The 22995-nt window shown below is 39.2% G+C and overlaps 3 protein-coding genes across 4 annotated transcripts in view; all 3 read right to left on the minus strand.

Annotated features, from left to right (window-relative positions):
* Positions 1-601: 601 nt before the first annotated feature.
* Positions 602-11644, minus strand: slc30a1a (solute carrier family 30 member 1a). The gene is made up of 3 exons (XM_077510201.1): positions 10223-11644; positions 2634-3519; positions 602-750 (listed from the first exon to the last, which is right to left on the minus strand). Exons 1-2 carry the CDS (start codon positions 10770-10772, stop codon positions 2642-2644), a joined length of 1428 nt encoding a protein of 475 aa, XP_077366327.1. The 5' UTR covers positions 10773-11644; the 3' UTR covers positions 602-750; positions 2634-2641.
* On the minus strand, positions 10560-16779 carry nek2 (NIMA-related kinase 2). 2 transcript variants are annotated; one of them, XM_077510209.1, is made up of 10 exons: positions 16632-16779; positions 16097-16314; positions 15788-16028; positions 15641-15723; positions 15432-15558; positions 15126-15354; positions 14951-15005; positions 13219-13292; positions 12832-13030; positions 10560-10700 (listed from the first exon to the last, which is right to left on the minus strand). In XM_077510209.1, exons 1-9 carry the CDS (start codon positions 16725-16727, stop codon positions 12852-12854), a joined length of 1302 nt encoding a protein of 433 aa, XP_077366335.1. In that variant the 5' UTR covers positions 16728-16779; the 3' UTR covers positions 10560-10700; positions 12832-12851. The 2 variants fall into 2 exon arrangements, with proteins under 2 accessions (XP_077366335.1, XP_077366334.1); XM_077510208.1 differs by lacking the exon at positions 10560-10700 and having other exon boundaries at positions 12674-13030.
* Positions 16780-17965: 1186 nt separating this feature from the next.
* Positions 17966-22995, minus strand: part of lpgat1 (lysophosphatidylglycerol acyltransferase 1) — a 32732-nt gene continuing 27702 nt past the window's right edge. Inside the window, exons 7-8 of the mRNA XM_077510211.1 lie at positions 22108-22214; positions 17966-20094 (exon numbers count right to left, since the gene is read on the minus strand). Of these exons, the coding sequence (XP_077366337.1) occupies positions 19943-20094; positions 22108-22214 (259 nt within the window). The 3' untranslated portion in view covers positions 17966-19942. The remainder of the gene's footprint in view (positions 20095-22107; positions 22215-22995) is intronic.

The following is a 22995-nucleotide window of genomic DNA, read 5'->3' on the forward strand; positions in this document are numbered from 1 at the left end:
CATTATAAAAATGAAACATCAAAATACATTTCCCAGCACATTTTGTTTACATTGCATATACATTAAATCAGGAGTGGAATTCTCAAATTGCACCGTGTTAAGTGACAAAAAGTAGAGTGATTTCTTTTTTTTAAGACAATTTCAAGGCCACTATAAAGACTTCTTGGGTGCTCAGCCGTCCAAAGCAGTGCACAGACAAACTGCATGATGAGTCCCTCTGACAGTGGTTTGTATGCTTGGAGAGTTCTGGCATCGTGGAGCTCTTAACCCGCAGCAACAGGTCTCGGTTTGGACAGCGGAACGCCAGCAAATAACGACTGGCCGTCATTCATGAGCCCACCGGCGACATTGTGGGGCTCGTTTCTTAGCGACCGGATGCATTAATAAATCTTCAATGAATGCGGCCGCGTACTTGCAATTTACGTCGACTACACTCAGTGAGCGCAAGGCAGGCTAAGAGAGGTTTTTTATTCCAAAACGGCCAAAAATTTAACTGCCAGCATAGATGGTGGGCCAAAGAGAAAAGAAAAGCAGCATCTACAGAGAGAAATAGATTCTTTCTAATAACTTAAAAATTTAATTAAGCAATACAATACTCCATTTTGAGGGGTCAGGGGATTCAGAGAATACACACAAAATAGTCCACAGGCTGAAGGGGGCGTGACGTCTGCTATGGAGGACGTTTCGAGGTCCTGAAGAGAAGCTTTGGCACAGCAACACCATGGGACAAGGGTCCGAAGACAGCCGACCCTGACATGCCGAAAATGATGAGAAGAATCTGTGTTTCATTTGATCCGTTTTTCACTTGGAGAGCAAAAAAGTAAACTTTTTTTTTTTTTTGGTAAACCGAACAGAAGAAAGTGAATTTTATATTGACATTTTTGGCTTAGAAACTGAAAAACAGGCCACAGTTCTGAGTTTTGTATTAAAACTCTTTGATTGCCAAACGTTATCCAAAAAAACAAACAAAAAAACAACCTAGACAGTGCCAGCTAATTTTGAGCTTTTTCACTCATCTTTCAAGGCAAACAAAATATCATGCAAAGTATGTTTCTACCTTATTCTGTTCATTTGAGTGACATAAACGAAAATAGAAAAACAAAATGGAGAAAACAAGCTTTTTGTGAAGCTACATTTGTTGCACAACAGCGACTTTGACACTCCTATTTTTTTTGTTTAGTGACACGGTGAATTAGACTTAATGTGACAAAAACTTTGATCATTCACGTCATCGTTGAAAACGTTCTATTTCATCAGATTCGTCATGTTTCATTGTAATTTTGATATGCTGTCAGTCCATTGAAAAGAGATACAATGCTGCCATCTGCTGGCCATAGTTAGTGGGTGTTCTGGGATCTCACAACCCATTGACCAGGCAGTGGTCCACTTAGACATTGCACTGCCCATTGAGAAAGAAAAAAAACAAAAAAACTTCGTAAACGTTATTTAACGTTTATGGCGGCATTCATTAGGATTTTAGCATACATCATTAAATGTTTTTGGTGGTCAATGTGTTAATATTTGGTTGGTTGTGTGTTAGTGGCCTGGAAATTTGGTAACAAGCCTTAGTTAAAAAATAAATAAAGTAGGGCCCAACTGATATGGATTTTATTTTTTATTTTTTTACAGCCAATATTAGCTCTTTTAAAATTGCCAACATCCACACCAAAAAAAAAAAAAGTATATATTTTTTTGGTGGCAGCAATTTTATAAGCGCTTATATCGACCGATTAATCGATCGGGCCATCCTAAAATTCCGTTAAGCTTTTTAGCCACCACAATCAGTCCACACTGCAACCAAATGTACAAACATGTTTGAAGCGTTATTTGAAAATCGACGCACATTTCATCCAACACTGAAAATGTGCTTTTGCTAGAATTAGAGAACCAGTTTTGTGAACTTTGTACTTTCCTTGAAGAAAATCCCTTCTCTGCATAAATTAAACAATAGTATGCTTATTTGGGTATGATTGAGTTCATTGATAACAATATATAGTTAAATTGTTTCATGGTGACATGACGGCCCTCTAAAGCAGGGGTGGGCAATCGCGGGCCTCGAGGGCCGGAGTCCTGCAGGTTTTGGAGGTTTCTCCCTTCCAACACAAGCTGATTATAATCAGCGGGATCGTTATCAGTCTACTACAGAGCTTGCTGATGAGCTGATCGTATATTAGATGTGTTGGACAACGGAAACATCCAAAACCTGCAGGACTCCGACTCTCGAGGACTGAGATTGCCCATTCCTGCTCTAAAGGAAAGCAGATTTACGATGTGGTCCGTGATGTAAACTTTAATACCAGTGATCCCAACCAGAGTGTGTGAGAGATTTTTTATTTTTTTTTTAATAAATTTTTGTTCACCACTAATGCAAATCTCCATGTTAGAATATGGATCATTTGATGGATCACGGTTTTGGTCCTGACTGATTGTGGCAACTAACAAGCAAACATTTTTTTCCAAGGATGCTTGTTGTTACCAAACCTATGGCTCAATAAATATTAACAATCAAACTCAATCGTATGTCTTGCTTCCCAGTTTTTTCATTTTTGATCTGAGCTCAAATCTAAACGCCGAAAAATCCAAAACTCATCAGTTACTTTTTGGAAAACTCCGGAGCCGTTTTTCCGCCTTACCGGTTCTCTCACAGCGACGACTCCACCTCCGACGTGACGATCACCTGCGGCTGCACCAGAGGCACGGCGGCCGGCTCCTGGCTCTCGCCGCCGGCGACTCGGAGGTCGCCGCCGCCCGCCTTCTTCTCGCCGGCGGGGTTCTGCTTGTCGCTGGCGCCGCAGCACTGCTTGGGGCCGCACTGAGTCCGGCAGGACAGCTCGCACAGGGAGTCCTGCGACTCGGAGCTGAAGGTGACGAACTCGGGCTGGATGGTGGTGGCGTGGATGCCTTCGTTGTGGAAGAAGCCCTTGATGCGCTTGGCCACCTCCATGTAGGACGTGGGGTCGTGGCACTTGATGTGCGCCGTGGCGATGATGCGGCTGCCCGCCAGCTGCCACACGTGCAGCTCGTGGATGGCCAGCACGCCGTCCAGGTTGAGCAGGCGCTCGTTCAGCCGGTGGATGTTGATCTGCTTGGGCACCGTCTGCAGCAGGATGAGCGCCGACTCCTTGAGGAGCGGGTACGTGGTGTACAGCAGGATGCACACCATGATGAGGCAAAGCGTGGGGTCCAGGTACAGCACCCAGCAGGGGCCCGCCACATTGGCGGCGGGCATGGCGGGACCCTCTAGGTCGTCGAGCGCCGTGCGATTGCCCTGGTGGTGGTCCCTGGCGTGGCTTTCGACGCACGGGTTGACGCACAGCTCGTCTTTGTTGCAGGGCTGCCACACGAAGATGAAGATGAGCGCGTTGATCACCACGATGACGGAGCCCAGGGCGTCGCCCAGCACATGCAGGAAGACGCCGCGCATGTTGAGCTGCGACGACGTGTTGTGCTCGTTGTCCAGCTCGTCGTACGGCGCGCCGCCGTTCAGCTGCGCCGCTGCGCTCTCTTTAGGGCTCAAGTCTGCGGATGAAAACGGAGTTCCAAGCAGGGTTATTATAGTTTTTCAATTTTCATTTTATTTGGTTAATATTTCGTTTTGAGTTTTTTATTTTTTTATTTTTTATTTAGCTTCTTATTTTTTTTTATTCGTTAATTGTGCGCAATATTTAAAAAACACCTCATCTGAAGGTGCTTTTCTATTGGCTGCTGCTTGTGTGTGACACACTTTCAAACTTTCTTATTCCGGTTAATATCAAAATGAATCCACTTAAAAATCACATTTAAAGGCTCATGTATTAAATTAACTCATTGACTCCCAGGACATTTTCGCTGTTTTACTGGATTTTGACTGATTTTTCAAGGCCCGTAGAATATTGTGTCCTATTGCTATAAAAACATGGAACCTACTGAAAGAATTACAGTCTTCTTTCGTCAGAAAAAAAAAGTATATTTCTGTTTCGATTTTGCATCAATTAGCATTAGGATATGGCTAAGTTTCACCATTATTCACAAATCTGTTTAAAATGGTGGGGAAAAGAGCTTTTTGATCTCGTATACTCTACTGCCATCTGCTGGCCGTTTTTGTAATAACTACCATTACTTCAAGCGTTTTCTTCAGTTCAGAGGTTGCATCAAAGCCAAAACATATAAATACATCTTTGGAAGCATGGTAATATTCAAAATAGAACATATTTATAAGTTTTTGGGAGTAAATGAGCTAATTACCAAAGACAAAAACAAAGGACATTTTTGCTATATTTATAGTTTTAATTAGTTTTGTAAACATAAAATGAAATGTCAGTTTTCATTTTTTAAAAAGCATTTGTTTTTATTTTATTTTGTTAAAATTTGTTATTTTTATTTTAGTTTTTTGTTAGTTTTAGTTAACTAAAAGAACCTTGGTTCCAAGTTAGTTCATATATTAGGGCAGGGGTCAGCAATTTACTGTCAAAAGAAGCGTTTTAGGCTATATAAATAACAAAATATCTGTTTAGAGTCGCAAAACATTTGAACATTATGATGAACGAAACTGTGCGTCTGATCTAAGGGCCCAAGTTCTTATTATAGATGACAGAAAAATGTGCCGTATTCAATATTTGAGATTCATTTTCTTCTGCCGTTCCTCTTTTGGATTTTTTTTCTGCCTATTCTGTAGTGTTGTTCCGATACTGATAATGGTACCGGCAGAGGCCCCGATACTGCATTAAAATAGTGGTATCGGTATTGGTGAGTACTAACAAGTAACATGCCGATACCATTATTTCCAATGCTAATATAGGACTTTGGATGCAGCATCTTGTGTCTTGCTCGTGCACGACGTTCACTGATATGTGGCATGTTCACTGCATGCTGATCTAAGATATCCTATTGGCCCTTGAATGCTCTGAACCAATGGCAGGACAGCTTTTTCATGTTGAGAAATAAAAACCTTAGTTATCAGTATGGTATCGGCATCGGCCGATACTGCAAAGCTGGGTATCGAAATCGGTATCTGGAGCCAAAAAGCAGTATCGGAACAACACTACTATTTTGCAAGCAACTTTCTGAATTAATTGTTTGGGGCAAATTTCATCTTTTGTTTTTGGACATTTTATTGTAGTTTATAGTAATGTTATCTTTTCTGCCTTTTTTTGTTGTTGTTGTTTTTTGTTGTTTTTTTTAAAATACATTTTCTGACTTTTTTGGCAATTCCAATGACATTTTATGGTAATTTCCGGAATTTCTTGCACATTTTATGGTTACTTTTCAACATTTTCTTTTTTTTTTTTTTTTTTAATTCAACTTTTTCACATTTTTGACAGTTTCATGGAATTTTATGGCAAATATCTGCTTTTACTCTTCATTTTTGGAGATTTTTAGGTAATATTCAGACACTTTCATCTACGTTATGGCTAACTTTTTCAGACAACTTAAAAATGTGGACTGACAATTTTTTGAATATTTAATTCATTTTTAAACTAAATCATTAATTAATTTAAAGAATATTTTTATCTAAAAAAAAAAAATGTAAAAAAAAAAAAAAGAAAAAAAAGTTATTTTCTCTTTTTTTTTTTTTTTTTTTTTTTTGATTCACAGGAGAGGGAATAAGAGCCACATGTGGCTCCAGAGCCGCAGGTTGCAGACCCCCTGTGTTCGGGGTATAACAAAAACCAGTTTGAACTGGAAAATTGTTTTGTAATTTAAAAGATGCAAGCGCATCGAATCGAACTTAATCAAATTGATCCACATATATCCACAAATACATCAAGATGCGATTGTATCAGATTGTCTTATTGGAGAGATTTTACACTGGTGTCCAAACTAAGGCCGGGGGCCATTTGTGTCCCACCTTCGATTTTTTTAGCAGCCCGTAACATACACTCAAAATAACATTTGGCACAGCCCGAATCACCATTTTATTTTATTTATTTATTTTTAAGGGGCTGTGAAATGTGTCAGAATATGCAAAGAAAGACACAAAGAAACTGAAAACTGTAAAAAAAAAAATATATATATCTTCTTTATAATGCATAAAGCTAAAAGCCAAAATAGTACTTTCAGCTCCTTGTCAAGGTCCAATTAATGATCCTAAAAAATAGTAAACTTATTACAGCTTTCACTTTTGGTTCTCATTTTAGAGATCAACATAATACAGGGGCAGTTCTTTTGTAGTGGGTCACAGGGGCGCAGTCCACCACAAACTTTGCTTATCACCTCTTAAAAGAAGGCTGTAATGTCGTTTTTTTTTTTTAACTAAACAATTTATAAACAACATAAAATTGATTGGAAGACTGGTTTTTAGGGGTGTGAATTGCCTCGTACCTGACGATTCGATTCGTATCACGATTCACAGGTCACGATTCGATTCGATACCGATTAATCCCGATACGAATTTATAAGTCGATTGTTGCGATTTTTTTTCATTCAAATTTAGAAAATACTAATCAGTAAGCTTGTAGAGTGTAAGATTTATATGAAAATGTATTATTTATTTATCTGAAATTTCAGTCTTATAGAGGTTGTAATCTGTTTCATGTTTAAACAGCATTAAAATAAAATATTAAGGCTTAATGTTCCGTTCATATAACATTCTTCCATGCTTAAGGTGTGAATCCTAAAAAAAAAAAAAAAAATCGATTTTGCCTATTATTGAATCGATTCGAGAATCGCGCGATGTAGTATCGCGATATATCGCCGAATCGATTTTTTTTTTTTAACACCCCTACTGGTTTTATTTATGTATATATTGGTTCTATTTTTTTGAATGCGGCCCTGTCTTAGAGGGAAACGGCACCTTCAAATTACTGACAGGTTCATTCAAATGTTTGTAAAATGACAACAACAGAGGCATTGCATCATATGCTCTCGAACTGAGCCATACCATATTGAATGGAATCGAATCATTCCACTTTCAAATGGAATGGTCGCTGAATCATCGGCTGTCACGACGGTGTGAATAGATTTGTAACTGCTCGTGTCTACAAAAATAGCAAAAGAAAACTCCACCCACGTGCTAGGTACAAAAATAGGGCCCTCAGGGTTAACTATTCCCAAGTGTGAACAAACGTGAGTGTGACTGACCATTTATGTATATTTGTCATGTGATTAGTAAGCGACCATTTCACGGTGTATTCCGCCGACCACCCCTGGCCCGAAAGTTTGAGAGGAACAAAAACTAGAGTGATCGTTGAGATGGATTACAACAGGGAGTTTAAGTGCTGAATTTGCATTTTTTGATTTGGAGCATGACTCAAATCAGGTTTGACAAGATGGCAGGCAGGAACCAGAAAGGGGCATTTTGCGGTCACATTGTGCAGGTTATGTGAAGAATTTCAGGTGATTTACAATCTCGCAAAAAAAGAAACTCAGCTCAGGCTTCATTTGGGAAACTGTCAATTATTTCAGTGGCCATGTGTGCCCTAGGGGTGTGCTCAAAAAATCGATACGGCAATATATCGTTGCGGGCCTCATTACAATACCCGCATCGATACGCTGGCGTCAGAATCGATATTGCTCGTTAACTTTAAATAGGCAGTTGACGTTTGCCTTTGCAGTTTGCATTGTACCTAAAAAATAAAAACCAGTAGCGTCGTTGAAATTAATTGCCTTCAATTAATGCAAAAATAGCTCACCAGTGATTGGACACTGTCTTGCTAAGAAAAATGAAAGCAGAGGAAGAATGTCAACATTTATTTACTTCTAAACTTAACATGGCACACGTGTCTTAATGTACCAATTTTCCTATGTTTTGTTTAAAAACTAAATAGAATGTGTTGCATGAAAAAAAAAAGCACATTTTAGAGCTGTAATTTTAATACTTTGATATTTTTGCTCATATCGGCTCATGCCTTTTAATAAATGTTCCCGGTGTGTCTGAGAAAACTGCTCCTTGCTCTACAGTGCGTGCACATTTAGAACAGGCATCCTGCTTGGTGGTAAACCAGAAGAGCTGCTAACATATAGCATAATAAACATATCCTTTAGGTATACATATGGCTCTTACTATAAAATGCAAGTACATTAATGTAATATATCGGAATACGTATCGCCTTGAAAATCAAGTATTGGGATACATATGTATCGCGATACGTATAGTATCGTGACCCTTGTATCGTGATACGTATCGTATCGTGAGGTTGCCGGCAATACCCAGCCCTATTGTGCCCCAAAACTCACCGACTAGAGTTTGTTTGTATGAGTTATAAAGACTCTGCAGACACCCTGATTCAATCAAACTCCGGGTCAGGACCCAAAATGGGCAGCAGGTCAATTTTTATTGCATAGTTGACTGCCAAGAGAAGTAATGTTTTACGGTCATGAATTTTTGGGTACCAAAGAGGAATTGTTTTTTTGTTTGTTTGCTTGTTTGTTTGTTTTGAGCTACACTAAATAAAAGCCAAGACTGTTTAAGAGCCGAATTTAAATACACCAATCATTTCTTAATGGGCAAAATCCAATCAATTAGGGTGTGTGTGCACGAGAGTAAGAAACTGTTTGCCTCAATCTCTCAGACAATGACGGCTCGTTCATCAGCAGCTAATGGTGTGGTTTTGGCCGTTGACTCCGCCATTATGCTGATGTACGGTCCAGTAACTGCTACCTGGGGCGTGGAGGAGGGGTGCGAGCCGTTTTTCCATTTATTGAAAATGTCAAGGCCAAATAGTGCATATGGGGGAGTAAGCTGGGCCTTGGGAATGGATTTAACCCCTCAGAGCCCAAACGAGTGAGAACGATACACGCCTAGAAACTAAAAGACATAACCATCATGAGACTGTTTCTGAATAGGATAACATGAAATACATTGGACTGTTATGCAATGTGGACTGCTGACTATGAAGATAGCGTGGGGGCAGCAGGTTTGGGGGGGGCAAACAGTCAACTTGAACATAATGTCAAATGCAAGGGTGGGGAACCTGTGGATTGTGGGCCAACAAATATATAATAATAATACATTTTACTAATATTTTCCGTATTTACAATAACTCAATTAACCATGTATATAATGAGAAATTATTTTTAAATGAAATGAATACATGACTTTTAACTTCAATTTCAATTTCTGATCAATTTCAGAGAAAACCTCTAGCGTTTCCTTCGAGCCTCTAGTTTAGCAAAAATAAATAAAAATACAAACTAAAGACTTTTCTTCTTCTTCAAAAGTGAGAGTATATATGCTCCGTTCTGAAAATATAGAAAAATCCCTAAAATTGAGTAACAAAAAATGTATTCATTTTATTTTTTTTATGCATTTATCACATAACTGGTTAAATAATTGATTTTTAATGGATTGTAATTCTTATAATAATTTTATACATTTACAAAATATTGAATTTGTTCATTATTTATTTATTGTGGGTTAAGGTAATTGTTTCTGGGTTTAAAGAAATATTAGTATATTTGTATTTATTTTATAAACAATTTATTTAATTATTATAATAAAAATAAATTATGAGAATGAGTTATTTTTACAGCCTGACCGATATGGATGTCATAATATTTGACTTATGTAATGTGTTAAAAATAAATAAATAAAAACCTGTACATAATTTATTACTTAAACAATTTTCTAAACATTTTAACACTTTTTTTTTTTTGACACCTAATCTCATTGTCAATTGATTTGTATTAAAAAAAAAAAATAAGTAAAATATTTTTATTTATTTAAGTATTGGTTAATGAATCATCTTATGAAAATTGAGAATTATTGTTTTTAGTAATTTGAATTTGTTAAATTGTTACTAGTTTAATTTATTAAAAATCAATAGAATACTCATTTTACACCACATAGTACCGTTAATTTATTTAATATAAACTATAAAGTAAAATATTTTATCAGAATAGTTGGTTAATTAATTGAAGTAAAATTAGCTCCAAGATTAAATGTAAAAATGACAAATATTTAAAATATTTCTATATACTGTATTTTATTAGAATAGTTGGTTAATTAATTGAAGTAAAATTAGCTCAAAGATTAAATTTAAAAATGACAAATATTTTAAAATTATTATTTTTAATTAAGAACGCGATATACAGAATTTTCTTTCTTTTTTTTGACAGTCTACAAGCGACCTGGTCCATCTGTCCATTTGCCGACACCTACAGGCCGCTATGGAACTGCAGGCGACCAACCTAGTCTAGTCTGTGAGTTTGGTCAGGTGTCTTTATAAAAAAACAAGTTATACAAGTGGCTCAATGTATAAGTACTTATTTACAAAATCTTCGAAGCCTTCGGCAATTTGCTTACCGATGGTTTGACAGGCGTCCGTGGAGGTGCTGTGGCTCCCCACCAAAATGTTGGTCTCTCCAGGAGTCCCGTTGTCGGCGCGGTGAGACTTGGCGCCTTTACCCTTCTTCCCCCCGTGCGAGTGTCCGTGTCCCCCGCCGGCGTGCCCGTGGAACAAGCACAACCCGAGCAGGTTGACCACCAGCCCCGCGAAGCCCACGCCGGCGAGCACCTGCGGACGCTCGATCTCTCGGGCCTCGGTGAAGCGCTCGATTGCCTCCAGCACGATGGTGCAGCACAGCGCCGTGAGGAACACCGCGTTGACCAGCGCCCCCATCACCTCGGCCCGGATCCAGCCGAACGTGTTCTTGTCGGTCGCTTGGGTCTTCTCGGCGAAGCGCACCGCCACCAAAGCCACGATCAGGGCGATGACATCCGACAGCATGTGAAAGGAGTCCGACAGCATCGAGAGGGATGCGGTGATCCGGCTCACCACCACCTCCACGATGAAAAAGGCGAACGTCAAAGAGAGCATGCATAGCAGCCGGAGTCGATTAGGCGCACAAGCCATTTTTGCTGTCGAAATTATTATAGAAGGGGGAAACTAGCTCGTCAAAAGCTAGCTAGCTCAAGCAAGAATGAACTCCGAGCTAACAAGTCGAGCTAACAAGTCGAGCTAACTGGCTCCCGGAAAGACAATGCGAGTCGCCCGCACTCTACACACTCTACAGTTGTCCCTTTAATGGCAGCGATACTTCGAATGGAAGGACAATTCATCCGAAAAATAGTGACTCGGCAACCACCATGTTCCAGCGTTCGTCCCAGCTCCAGTTTGCAGACGGGCTGAAACTTTGCACCCGAGCCGGTAAACTTTCCACACGGAACACAGAATGACTGAGAAAGGACACGCCCTATGCGGCTTCCTATTGGACGAGAGGACAATAGGTCCAAGCCGATTGGTTGACTGTCTATGTCATCGTAAGCGGGAGGGACAGAGTAACCGGGCAACGGTGGTTGCTATGTACGCCACACGAGCGCAGTCTCGCGATGATTTAAGTGCACATTATCGTACAAGACTGACTCCTAAAAAAAAATAAAAATTAAATTAAATAACGACGGCTATTATGGCTTGAACAAACCTACATACACTTGCCTGATAAGTGTAACGTATGGTACAAGAGTATGTACGTATGTTACACCTTTGACGTAAAAAACGTGAGCTCTTGATGACTGACACGCATACGTGTTTTGATTAAGAGTGTCTACCTCCCAAATCATGTTTATCATTAACTCAACATGCTCAAGGGAGGGATTACATCGACTATGGTTTAGAAATTACATTTATTTTGAGGGTAGTCTTAATTACTTATCCAATGTTGATTGAAAGTCACTTATTCACTGCCAGTCATTATAGAAAATTTTTACATTTCCAATACTCACGTGATATTACATTCAATAATTATATATAAACCGAATCTACCAAATAACAGAATAGACTCCCTACTTTTTGTCCCGTCCCGTTCTTTTATAATTGACAGCAGAAAAATGTAGGTTTGCCAAAATACAGCCATTTCTCCCATGGACTCTGAAACTGTGTTTATTTCCTATAAAATGGGGCAATAATGTCATCTACCGGTGGTTGGGCATCAGTAAAGTTGTTTCCAAGTTTGATATTTACAGTGGAGCATGCTCAGATTCGCCCCCATTTAGCACCGCTCTAAAAAATACAATTGACAAGTATACTTGTCAAAGGCAGTGAATGAGTTAAAAAAAAACGCTAATGGTTAAGACAAATTGCCAAACCATACGATAGTGGAATACTCGCGACAATGTAGTAAGTTTAGACACTTAAATCGATGGACAATTATGGCAAACGAGTGACCTCTTGTGGCAGATTTAGGTATTTGAACAGGTGTATTCAATATAAAGTAATGTAATTACTTTGACTTTTTTTTAAATTAATTTGTATTAGCTTGATTCTTGTATTTTAAACTGTATTTCATTTTATATGTCTTAATTTTAAAAGAGATGTTCAAAAAAAAAAAAAAAATGAACGAATCCCGTGAGGTGACCTTGAGTGACATGAAAAGCACCCAACATAAAATTATTTAAAGATGTGGAAATTGGACTTATGTTTGCAGACATATAGTTGGGTCTTTGGAATGCTTGTCCATCAAGCAAGCGTGACAATAAGTAAATATTTATTTCATTTACCTATTTCTGAAAATATGTTTGAGCAAGCTGTTCTGCACTTCCGCTAAATGTGGCTAATTTACATAACCACCTCAACGCTGAGTTTCCCAACCAAGTGAAGTTACAGTGAAAAGACCACTTTGATCAAATCATGTCAAAGTCAAAAGGTAAGCAGAGCTGCAATGTATTCCTCCCCCTATATTGATACAATTTCACATTTCAACGTCCACTTTTGAATGCCACTTGATGTGTTAATTTGCGCCAATTATAGCCTATTAATTTGGTCACATGTATTTTTAATAGATTTTTAAGACTTTTAATCATAACATCTGGCTGAATTACAAATTATTGTAAAAGCACACCACCTTATAAATAGCGCACACACACACAAGAGCTTAATTTACACTCAGTAGTCATCGCACTTTGCTAATATTTACACTTGGTCACGCTACAGCTGTCAGATGCGGAAGCCGAGGATCTGACAGGCTTTCTCGAAATCGGTCAAGATTTGAGCATGTCGACCGACGACGTCGTCCCGCCGTGTCATCGTCACAGTGTGATCCAGTTGACGGTTTTCCTTGTTGGCACCTGCAAAGTGGACCCTCTTCGTGCCCGGGGAATACCGCTCCCACATGCCTACGGGAGCAAAAGAGTGTTTTTCATAAATACCAGTTAAGTTGCATTATTTATTTTTAAAATTGGGACATTTTTCAAGTTTGGTCAAATCTTTATTGACATATAGCAGTTATACAGGAATAAAATCATACAGAAATTTCCAAGCTGGGTTGTTTGTGTGTTCAAAGGTCTTCATCGGCTGTGCATACCTAAGCTTTTATCAAAAAGGGGAGCCTGCTCCCGCTGATGCTCCACATGGAAATTCTTCAATAAGTTCTCAGCTCTGGAACCAAACATAAATGGGTAGATCATAAATCCAACCATGCACACATATGAACAATTTTATATTCAGTCAATCTAACATGCATGTTTTTTGTTTATCTTAATGTGGCAGGACATGCAAACTGCCCAATCCACACAAATACTGTATGTCGCAGGTGTCAAACAGATCTGGTCTGGTCTGCTCCATCCTTTTATGTGGCCTGACATAGCAAATGATCTGCATCGACTTCACGTTTCTTGCAAAAACAACCACATTACAAATTATCCTCATTTTTAAAAACATCCTACAAGCATTTTTTGTTACCAATACCCCTTTTAAAATAAATGTAATATTTGAACAAGCAATTTTTACTGGCATCTGTTTTAAAAACTAGTAATTAATCGATTTGTTGTTATACGAGGTGATCATACATTTATTTTGCGTCACAGCCCTCACGATACAATAAACACTTGTCATGCAACATGTCAGTCAGCTACATAGTCAATTTTTTTTCATTTTATAAACTCAATTTTTTGTGTAACATTGCAAAAGAAAATAAATAAAATTACTTGAATAATAAATCAGAATTAACTCTTTTACTGCCACACGTTATCAAAAAAACAACCCCCAATACCAGCGGATTTCAAGCATTCTAACTCATTTTTCAAAGCAAACAGAATATTGTGTTCTTTTGCCACATATCCAACATGGGTACCACATGAAAGATCGCCTTCCATTCTTTCATTAGAAAAAAAGTGTGTTTCTACCTTATTCTGTTCTTTAGTAATCACCATTTGAAAATAGGTAATTTGAGTGACATTGAGCGAAAATTGAAAAGAAAAGATACATTTTCTCCACAACAGTGACTTTGATACTAATATTTTTTGTGGTTTAATGTTACAAAGGCTTTGATCATTCACGTCAGCCTTGAAAACGTTCTATTTCATCAGATTGCGTCATGTTTCATTGTAATTCGCAGCTCTAGTTAGGGCCCGAGCATCTACCGCTTGAGTTGAGTTGAGTAATTCCATTCACCGGCAGCCCATTGAAAAGAGATACAATGCTGCCATCTGCTGGCCATTAGTTAGTGGGTGTTTTTGATTTCACAACTCATTGACTTGGCAGCGCTGCACTTGGACGTTGCACTGACCACTGATATATATAAAAAAAAATAATAATAATAATAATAATAATACGTTTATGGTGGCATACATCGTGATTTTACTAAACGTTATTAAATGTTTTTGGCGGTCAAAGAGTTAATATTCCTCAGAAATTGTGTGCTTCACAAAGTCGAAACATAAAATATGTTTTAAAATGTTAAAACTGAAGATATAATACACATTTTTTCATAGAAAAGTATGCAAAACTGAGTCAGTTGCTGGGCAGATGAATGTCTTACACAAGCAAAAGTAAGCTCATGAGTCTTCTTCGCCTGAAGACTTCCGTCCATTTCCCCGCCACTCTTATGAGGCGCTTCTCCTAGTGGCCCGCCAAGTAATTGCTCAATAAGTAATGAAGAATGGAGCTGTTATAGTGGCTGTATATTAACTACAAATATCGCGATACTCGCACAGGCGTATCAATAATCTATCGGGAGACAAAGTATCACAATATTGATATACTGTCACACTCCTAGTCCACTACGATGTGGCCCACAACAAAAAATGAATCAATACCTTGAGAGTTTCTCAGCTGCAAGGTGTTCACGGACACACATCTCACGTTCTCGTTCTGAAACAAAGTCAAATTAACAACTCGACATTTGTCCAAATTTGCAAACAATGGTTTGAGGGCTGACCCGTAGCCAAATCCCACGTGGAATCCCAAGCACAAGAGAAATCCAAAACTCACGCTCCAGCATCTCCTCACGTTCTTGTAGCGCCTTTTCCCGCTCTTTCAGGGCCCGCTCCCGGAGCCTGAGCTCCGCGACACAAGGTGTTAATTCTGTGGGCTTTTCCGAAGCGCCGTCAGAGTCTGCCGACCGCCTCCGAAGCTGCTGCACCTTCCTCTGCTCTTCGCTGACTGCTTGGGCCAGAAGGCTGCTCTGGAGGATGGACTCTACAGATGGTCTCAGATAGTCCTGATGGCGACGAAAAACAACATAAATCGCAATTTGAAAATTCCTTAATGGGATGTTACATTTATATGATTTCAAACCTTCAAGTTGAGCATTTTCTTGAGCAGGGTGTTTATTTCCTCTGAGTATCGATACGGGATTCGGTTGAACTTGCCCTCTCGGATCTTGACGGTCAACTCTTTTTGGTTGTAGGCGGTAAAGGGGGGCCTGGAAAGACAATAAAAAAAAAAAAAAAAGCTTTACTGTATAGTAAAGCATACTGTGAGGAAATGCTCTCAACCAAACTTACGATAGGGCGCACAGCTCATACAGCAAACAACCCAGTGACCAAATATCCGACTTTTCATTGTATGACATCTGGTTGATTTGCTCCTGAAAGGCAAACGTATCAATCACAACCTTTCGAAACTGGCACTATTCAGAATTTAGAACTCACAGGGGACATATAGTAAGGCGTTCCGACAAACGTCTTGGCGAAGCTGGTTTCGTGGTTGAGGATCCGGGCCAGGCCGAAGTCGCCCAGCTTCACGTTCTGCTTGACGTCCAGGAAGATGTTGGCTGGTTTCAAGTCCCGGTGAAGGACGGTGGGCCTGCCGTCACTCCGCCTGTGGCACTCCTTCAGCGCTAACATGAGCTGCGCCATGACGCGCAGGACGAACTTTTCGTCTAAATAGCGTCTGCGGAAACAGAAAATAACTACTTTAGAAGATGTGGTTTCTGGGTATTCTGAGGGCCACAAAATCACCTTTCCCTGATGCATCGGGCAATGAGGCTCGCCAGATCACCACCCTCGCAGTACTCCATGACGATGTACAGCGTGGTGTTGGTGCGGTCGATGATGCGGTCGTAGTATCTCACTATGTTGGGATGCTTCAGCTCCCTCAGGAGGTTCACCTCCGACACCAGCATTAGCTTCTCGCTCTCAGCCATTGTGCCATAATCCAGCTCCTTCCACACCAGAACCTTGGTCAAGTAAAGATAGGAGTAAGAGAGGGGAGTAATACAGGTATTATAAGAGTGAGGTGGTCAGGACGTCTGAACCACGAATAAGTAATATTTATGTCCTACAAATGTTTTTAAAACGTTGTAATTATGACATTTCAATGTTACAAATGGCACACAATTGACTAGTTTGCGCAGTGGCGCAAGAATACGACGTCACACACTCAGCGTACTCCATTTTTCGAATAAAGTGACTTCCTGGAACACGTGGTCCAAGCATAACAAACATTAAACCTTATTTTAATCGTTTAAACACAAGAAAAACAATGGTTACTCACTTTTCCGTCAGATTTCCGTCTTATTTTCTGACATCTTCCGTAAGAACCGGACCCAATGGTGTGCAGCACCTCGTAGTCACCAATGCGGGACGGCATTTTGTTTTTGTCAACACAAGCGAACTACGCAAAGGTTATGTTAAAATGTCACATTACATTAATATTTCAAGGTGCGTCCGTTTCGATGTTTGTTGAACAGATGTCAAAAGTTCAGCAAGTGTTCGTGTGCTTGGCTGCTGTTGGGGAAACAGAAAGCGACTTTGCAGTTTTTAAATTAGCGAAACAAACGAATCTCGGTTACGATTGGTCTACTCACCAGGAAGGAGATGTCCTGATTGGTTGGAGACTGGGTGGGCGTGGCGAGGTTGCCAGGGATACGGTTGAGCCCAAGAACCGCGAGATTAGAGCGGTAAACGCACCAGGTCTCCAATAGAGGACGCCAAATAGTCGCACAATATGCAGCTACTGTATTTATCTTGTGCAAAAACATGTTATAAATAATTTTTGTATGTTGTGTTGCGACTGCGGTCTTTTTTTTTTTTTAGTATCGCTCTAAATTATTCAAGCAAAGTAAGTTTTGTTTAAAATGTCTGTTGGCCTAAAAAGATAATTACGTATGAATAACAACATCACATACAAAATGATCGCCAAGCCATTTTTTCACAACCACCAATTGACAGGCTTCTTTTTGTTGTTGTTTTTTTTTCCACAAGTGATCAGTCAGTTCCCTTTGCCGCTTCGCTTACACTTGCTCAAATGATTCATTCATTCGCTCTCCTGGCGAGTCGCAACAACCCAAAACTGACATCGCTCGCACCGCGGGGAGTGAGAGCATCCACGGACGGATCTGTCAGTCTGGCTCTGCAAAGGTCACTCCTGCAGAGAGCCTGAGGACTGTGGGATGTCATAGTATAGTTGTCACTGTGTCAATACAGTCTGCTGGGTCAAGAGGAAAACAGGCATCTTAAAAAAACAACAACAGACGTTTCACTGATAGAGGACAGGAGTCTAAAGGGAGGAGGCTGCAGCATTCAGCTTGGTCTTCTTCACTGTAGCATTTTTGACATAGTAGACAGATAGATGGATACTTTATTAGTCCTGTGAGGGCGTAAAAGGATGTTTTATTGTGTGCTTCCACAGGGAATGTTATCATTGTTGGAGGACCCACCAAACCGTGATATTGAGTACCCTGGGGCCCATACCTGTCAAATGGTTCATTGCAACTGCAGAACACAGACAGGACACTTTTCCGCGGTCAAGAGTTTGTCGGTAACATGTCTCATTTACCTGGTAAAAAAAAAAAAAAAAAAGCATTAAGGATAAATACAACACAGAGGTTACGATCTTTGAGGTTTTATTCCAGCACAGTTTTTTTTTGTGTTGTAAAATGGCTGTGTAACTAGGAATTTAAAGGAGAAGTACAAAATGGGAAATTACAGACAGTTAAAGTATCATTTGTTTTCATCCCTATGGTGTTTATTTCCTAAAACCGCATCTAGGAAAACATCACTTTCCCTGCCTTCTTTGGAAACACAGATGAGAAAAAAATATATAGGCTATAAGGGCCAGTGAATGACACATTGTAAAACATTTTACCAGGTAAATTAGGTAGCACTTTTTTTTTTTTTTTTGTATTTCACACAGTTTTTGCCAACAGTGACAAAGAAATGAGGGCCAGCAATTCTTTTTTTTTTTTTTTTGCTAACAATAATGCAGCTCTAGAATTCTCGAAAAAACAAAAAACAATTGAAATCAGAACCAAAATAACTTCTTTTTTTTTTCTTTCCATAACATGGCCCCCACCCTTGCTGACCCAATTTCAGACCAAACCTTTCGAACTATTCATCCTAACAAATCTGTTTTTTTTTCCCTTAGGAAAACAGTATCACTGGGGAATGTGTTGTTGGACAGGCTTTCCCAAAAATCCGTCCATTTTATTTCGGTTGCCGATTGTCATAGTAAAATGTAAGCTTGAAGAAAAATAGGAAGTCCTATGGTTTATGTTGGTAATATGACAATACGTTTATGACTTGAGCTGACAACATTTTGGGAAACCCTGTCCAAAGGTATCAACAAAAAGAGAATTTACATACATTGGATCTTCACAACCAAAAATGTTTGGGATGACAAGGCTGACAATAACTTCCTGCCCGGGAAAATTAAATTAAAACTACAACAGTGTACCAATGAGAAGTAAACACAAAATTATGTTTAAAAAACAAAAAACAAATCTGAAATATTCACAGACAGGTGACTGACATTGCTTTTTGAGGTTTGTTATGTACAGAGGATTTTGTATGTTGAAAATAAAATCAGAATCCATAAATTGTCTCCGCCTTCTGACGTCACACAGTAACAACACGTAAAGCACATTAGTCAAGGGGGGGTTGAAGTTCAATTTAAAAAAAAAAAAAAAAAAAAAAAAAAAAAAAAAAAAAAAAAAGGACATTGGAGGTCACCCACATTTTTCTTCCTACTGCATCAATGCCTACACTTCTTAAAGCCAAAGTGAACGGTCGTTTTTTTTTCATTTTTTTTTCAACACAATTATGTTCCCTTGTGTTTGACAACACTGAGCGTATGGCTTAAATAATTGGAAAGCGACGCTGTTTGATGAGGAAAAAAAAAAAAAAAAGTCTCACCTTCTCAGTCCATCTTGAGATGATGCACACAAGTCGCTTTTCAAGTGATCTGTACGTTCGCACTCAAGTCGGAGCGGCTTCGCCAGTGTAAACAGCCCGGACGACAACGAAAAGATACATGTGCTGGCTGTCGTGAAGATGCGGGGGCTAAAAAGGGGGAAAAAAAACAACAACAACAAAAAAACAAAACAGGCAGCTACCATTCAGAGAAAAAAAAATCCTGGGACAAGGAGCGGTTTGGATCTTTAGTGCAATGTGGGTAAAGGTGGGGGGAGGCGGAGCAGAGCGTCCACACGGCTGCTTCCAGACGTCCACTTGGCGTCATAAAGAGGGCAGGCGAAAAGGGCGGACTTGATGTTTCTACTCTCACAGTATTCACACGTCCGTACACACGCCATGGAACTACACCGGGTCCTTTTTGTCCTGAGCCTCTTGAATGCATGACTGTGTGAGGGCCTATGTGTAAACATCAACATGAGAGCCATGATGTGAGAGATCATGTGTCGTGTCAGGGCTGTAAATCTGTTTTGTCTACATGTCTTATACATATTTTTGTTTTTTGTTTTTAAACCACCCCGTCCGTCGTCTCACTACGCTAATGTACAGTCATCCGTCGCACGACACCGGCGGGGATCCCGAGGCGCTTCCTTCCTGTTCGCCTCGTCGGCCTGCTCAAAACATACCGCAGTAGAGGTGCCGCAAGAGGCTGTACCACATGTAGCCGGAGACAAACGCGAAGGACTGGACGGCGCACAGCCACACGGGGTCGAGGGTCATTTGCCGAGAGACCGCTTCCTTCTGGCCCTCGGGAGGCGGGAACGCTCCTGTTGAGAAGGACGCAAGGGAATGGCTTGAGTGAAGTGATGCAATCTGAGTGGGAGTTAGCATTGCTAATCGAGTTAACACTGGACACACAACAAAGGATTAAATCTGGGTGGTTATTTTCCTTGGCTATTTTGCATTTTTAGTTCAGATTATGAAAAGCCGCGTTGTCTTTGGATTCATGTCCTAACCTTGCCTGCATTTGCCTTCTTTAGCCAAGATCTGGTCATCTATTGTTAATCTTTTGTCATTTCGGAATTTTGTTTCAGATCTTATTAGGCTCCTTCAGAAGAAGAAGAAGAAAAAAAAATGAAATTACATTTTCCGTTTATAAAACTAACTGCAATTAGAGCAAAAATATTCATTTGTTTTCATCTTTGTCAATATTATACATGAGCTTTCAGAGTTAATTTTACACACAAAGGAAGAACTGTAGTTTAATTTATTACACAATAGTGCAATGTAAAAAAAATTAGGGATGTTCGATACCACTTTTTTTCAGACCGATACCGATACTCAGACCCTCAGTACTCACCGATACCGATACCAGTAGTGCATTTTGACAAAAATCACTAAAAGATATTTTTAAACAAATATATTTCCTTTAATTTTGACAAAAAAAAAACAGCACAGTCACTCTTCCATAGTCTTAATGCTCAAAATAAAACACAAAAATGCTGTTTTAGTTTAAGATTCACAATTTTGAAGTATTTCCAAACCGGTGAAGTTTTGGTGAAAAACTGCTGCAAGCTAGCGCCAGTTACAAGCAAGGAGGACTCACTTAATGTCTTCCCCCTCTGCCATCGGTCGCTTGTACTCGTCTGCGTCACGAGTACTCGAGTACTGTACTTGAAAAAAGGCTGGTATCGGCCCGATACCGATACCTAGTATCGGTACTCGCCCATCCCTAAAAAGTCACTAATATGGCATATATTTAAATAAAACTAAAACTAATACAAAAAAATAATAAAAACTAAACTAAAACGAAGCATTTTTAAAAAAGTGAAAACTAAAACTTGCTTTTAAAAAACATTAAAACGAGCTGAATTTAAAAAACAAAAGTGAAAACGTAATAAAAACTATTGCTCTATTATAAAGAAAATATTAATCATGATTATATTGGTAATAACTGAAATCACAATTAGGACGATTATTTATTTTTTGGTACAAAACAAACTGTTTAAATGTAAAAAAAATAAGACAAAATTATTTGAAACACCAATTATGCAAATTAATTTTGGATGAAACAAAATGTATTAAATTTGTTATTTTAAAATAAAATAAGGTGCAAATAAATACATTTTAACAACTGAAACAACTCAATTAGTATTAATAAAACAAAAGTAGTATTAATAATTTTTAATTGTGGAGCATAATAAAATGTAATTTAACTTCAATTAATTGCACAGGCCTAATAAAAACTATTATTAAAACTAGGGCTGGACGATATTGGAAGAACATGCGATATAGTTGCTGAATATAGTGATATCGATATTTAACATGTACCTAAATAAATGACATTTTTATTATCTAATAAAAGAATTAAACTTTTTTCATGTGGCAAAATCAAATTCAATGTATTCTTAATGAATTGTAATTACCTCTCGATAATGTTCAACTATTGGATGGCAGTGCACATTTTCGTTAAGTGCACTGTGTTCCAGCTATGTTTTGCATTTGCATTACTAGGATTGGAACTAGGGGCGTGGAAACCAAATAAAAAGAGAGGGTGAGGAGGGGATTTTTTTTCCAGAGAGTGAAGCAGTGAATTGTATCAGTCAGTTCCTCTCCACTCTCCTCGCGAGCTTTGAACTGAGTGTCTTCTCTCCATTTTTTGTCATATTTAATAAATACCAACCAGGTAAACCTGACAGTCTGACTGGTCAAATTAAGATAAAAGCATAAAATTCCATATCAGTCATTGCATGTCTTTGCGATATGCATAATGCATAGGCCAATATCGCGATAGATATTTTTTAAATATATTGTGCAGCCCTAATTAAAACCAAACAAACCTGTGTCGTAGAAGTGGGCCAGCAAGTCCTCTTTCTCCACAAACCTCTGATACAGCCAGTCGGTCAGCGCCTGCTCCTCTACAGGAACCTCTTTAATTGGGTACATCCTGATAGAAGACACACAAACCAGAACAGATTGAGAGTTGAACTCAGCAACAGCCAGACGTCCATTCAAAAACGACAATCTATTAAAAAGCTGTCTGTTTAGGAAAGTCATTAGCGGAGTGTCACCGGCGGGATGGAAGTGATGCTACTTGCATGAGAGTGTTCAAGTGTGTTTTTGGATGCATAGTAAGCCACAAGGGGGCCTCAGCGGGCCGTGTGCCTGGTCACCTTCAAATAGAGGTTACGTCTCCTCCCTCCGAGGAGCATTTCCTCTGCACTCAGCGTTACTTTAATATTCCTGACCATTTAACGTCCACTGTAAAAGGACATCTGTGCAGAGGATCTGGAGGAGGGAGGCAACGAGCGATACAGTATTGATCCCCTTTAATACGTATTGATTGGTTAAACCATTTATACCGGGGGAACTATCTTTTTTATACTGCAGGTTACTGATGTTGGGATTTCTCATTTGTGGTGAACGGAAACACCACACTTTGCTTCTTCACATGTCTTATTCTCAAGATACTGCTTCCCTTCCCAATTGGGCGAGGAAGCTAATTAAATTTGGACCGTGTCAGGCAAAGGCTGCCCACTTTTACAGGAAAGAGGCAATTATTATTTAGGGACTCTGTTCAGTCTTTCTCGTGGGGAATTTGAGAGGGGAAAAAAAGGGTCCTGTTATATTTGATTGAGGGTACAATGTCATAAAAGCCGAACACAGAGATTAGCAAATGGACGGTGGGGACCAAGAAGTAAGTTGTGTGTCCCTGCTCTCGCTCTCTC

This window comes from Festucalex cinctus, chromosome 21 (genome assembly GCF_051991245.1).
Source record: "Festucalex cinctus isolate MCC-2025b chromosome 21, RoL_Fcin_1.0, whole genome shotgun sequence".
In the NCBI taxonomy this organism is placed as follows: Eukaryota; Metazoa; Chordata; class Actinopteri; order Syngnathiformes; family Syngnathidae; genus Festucalex; species Festucalex cinctus.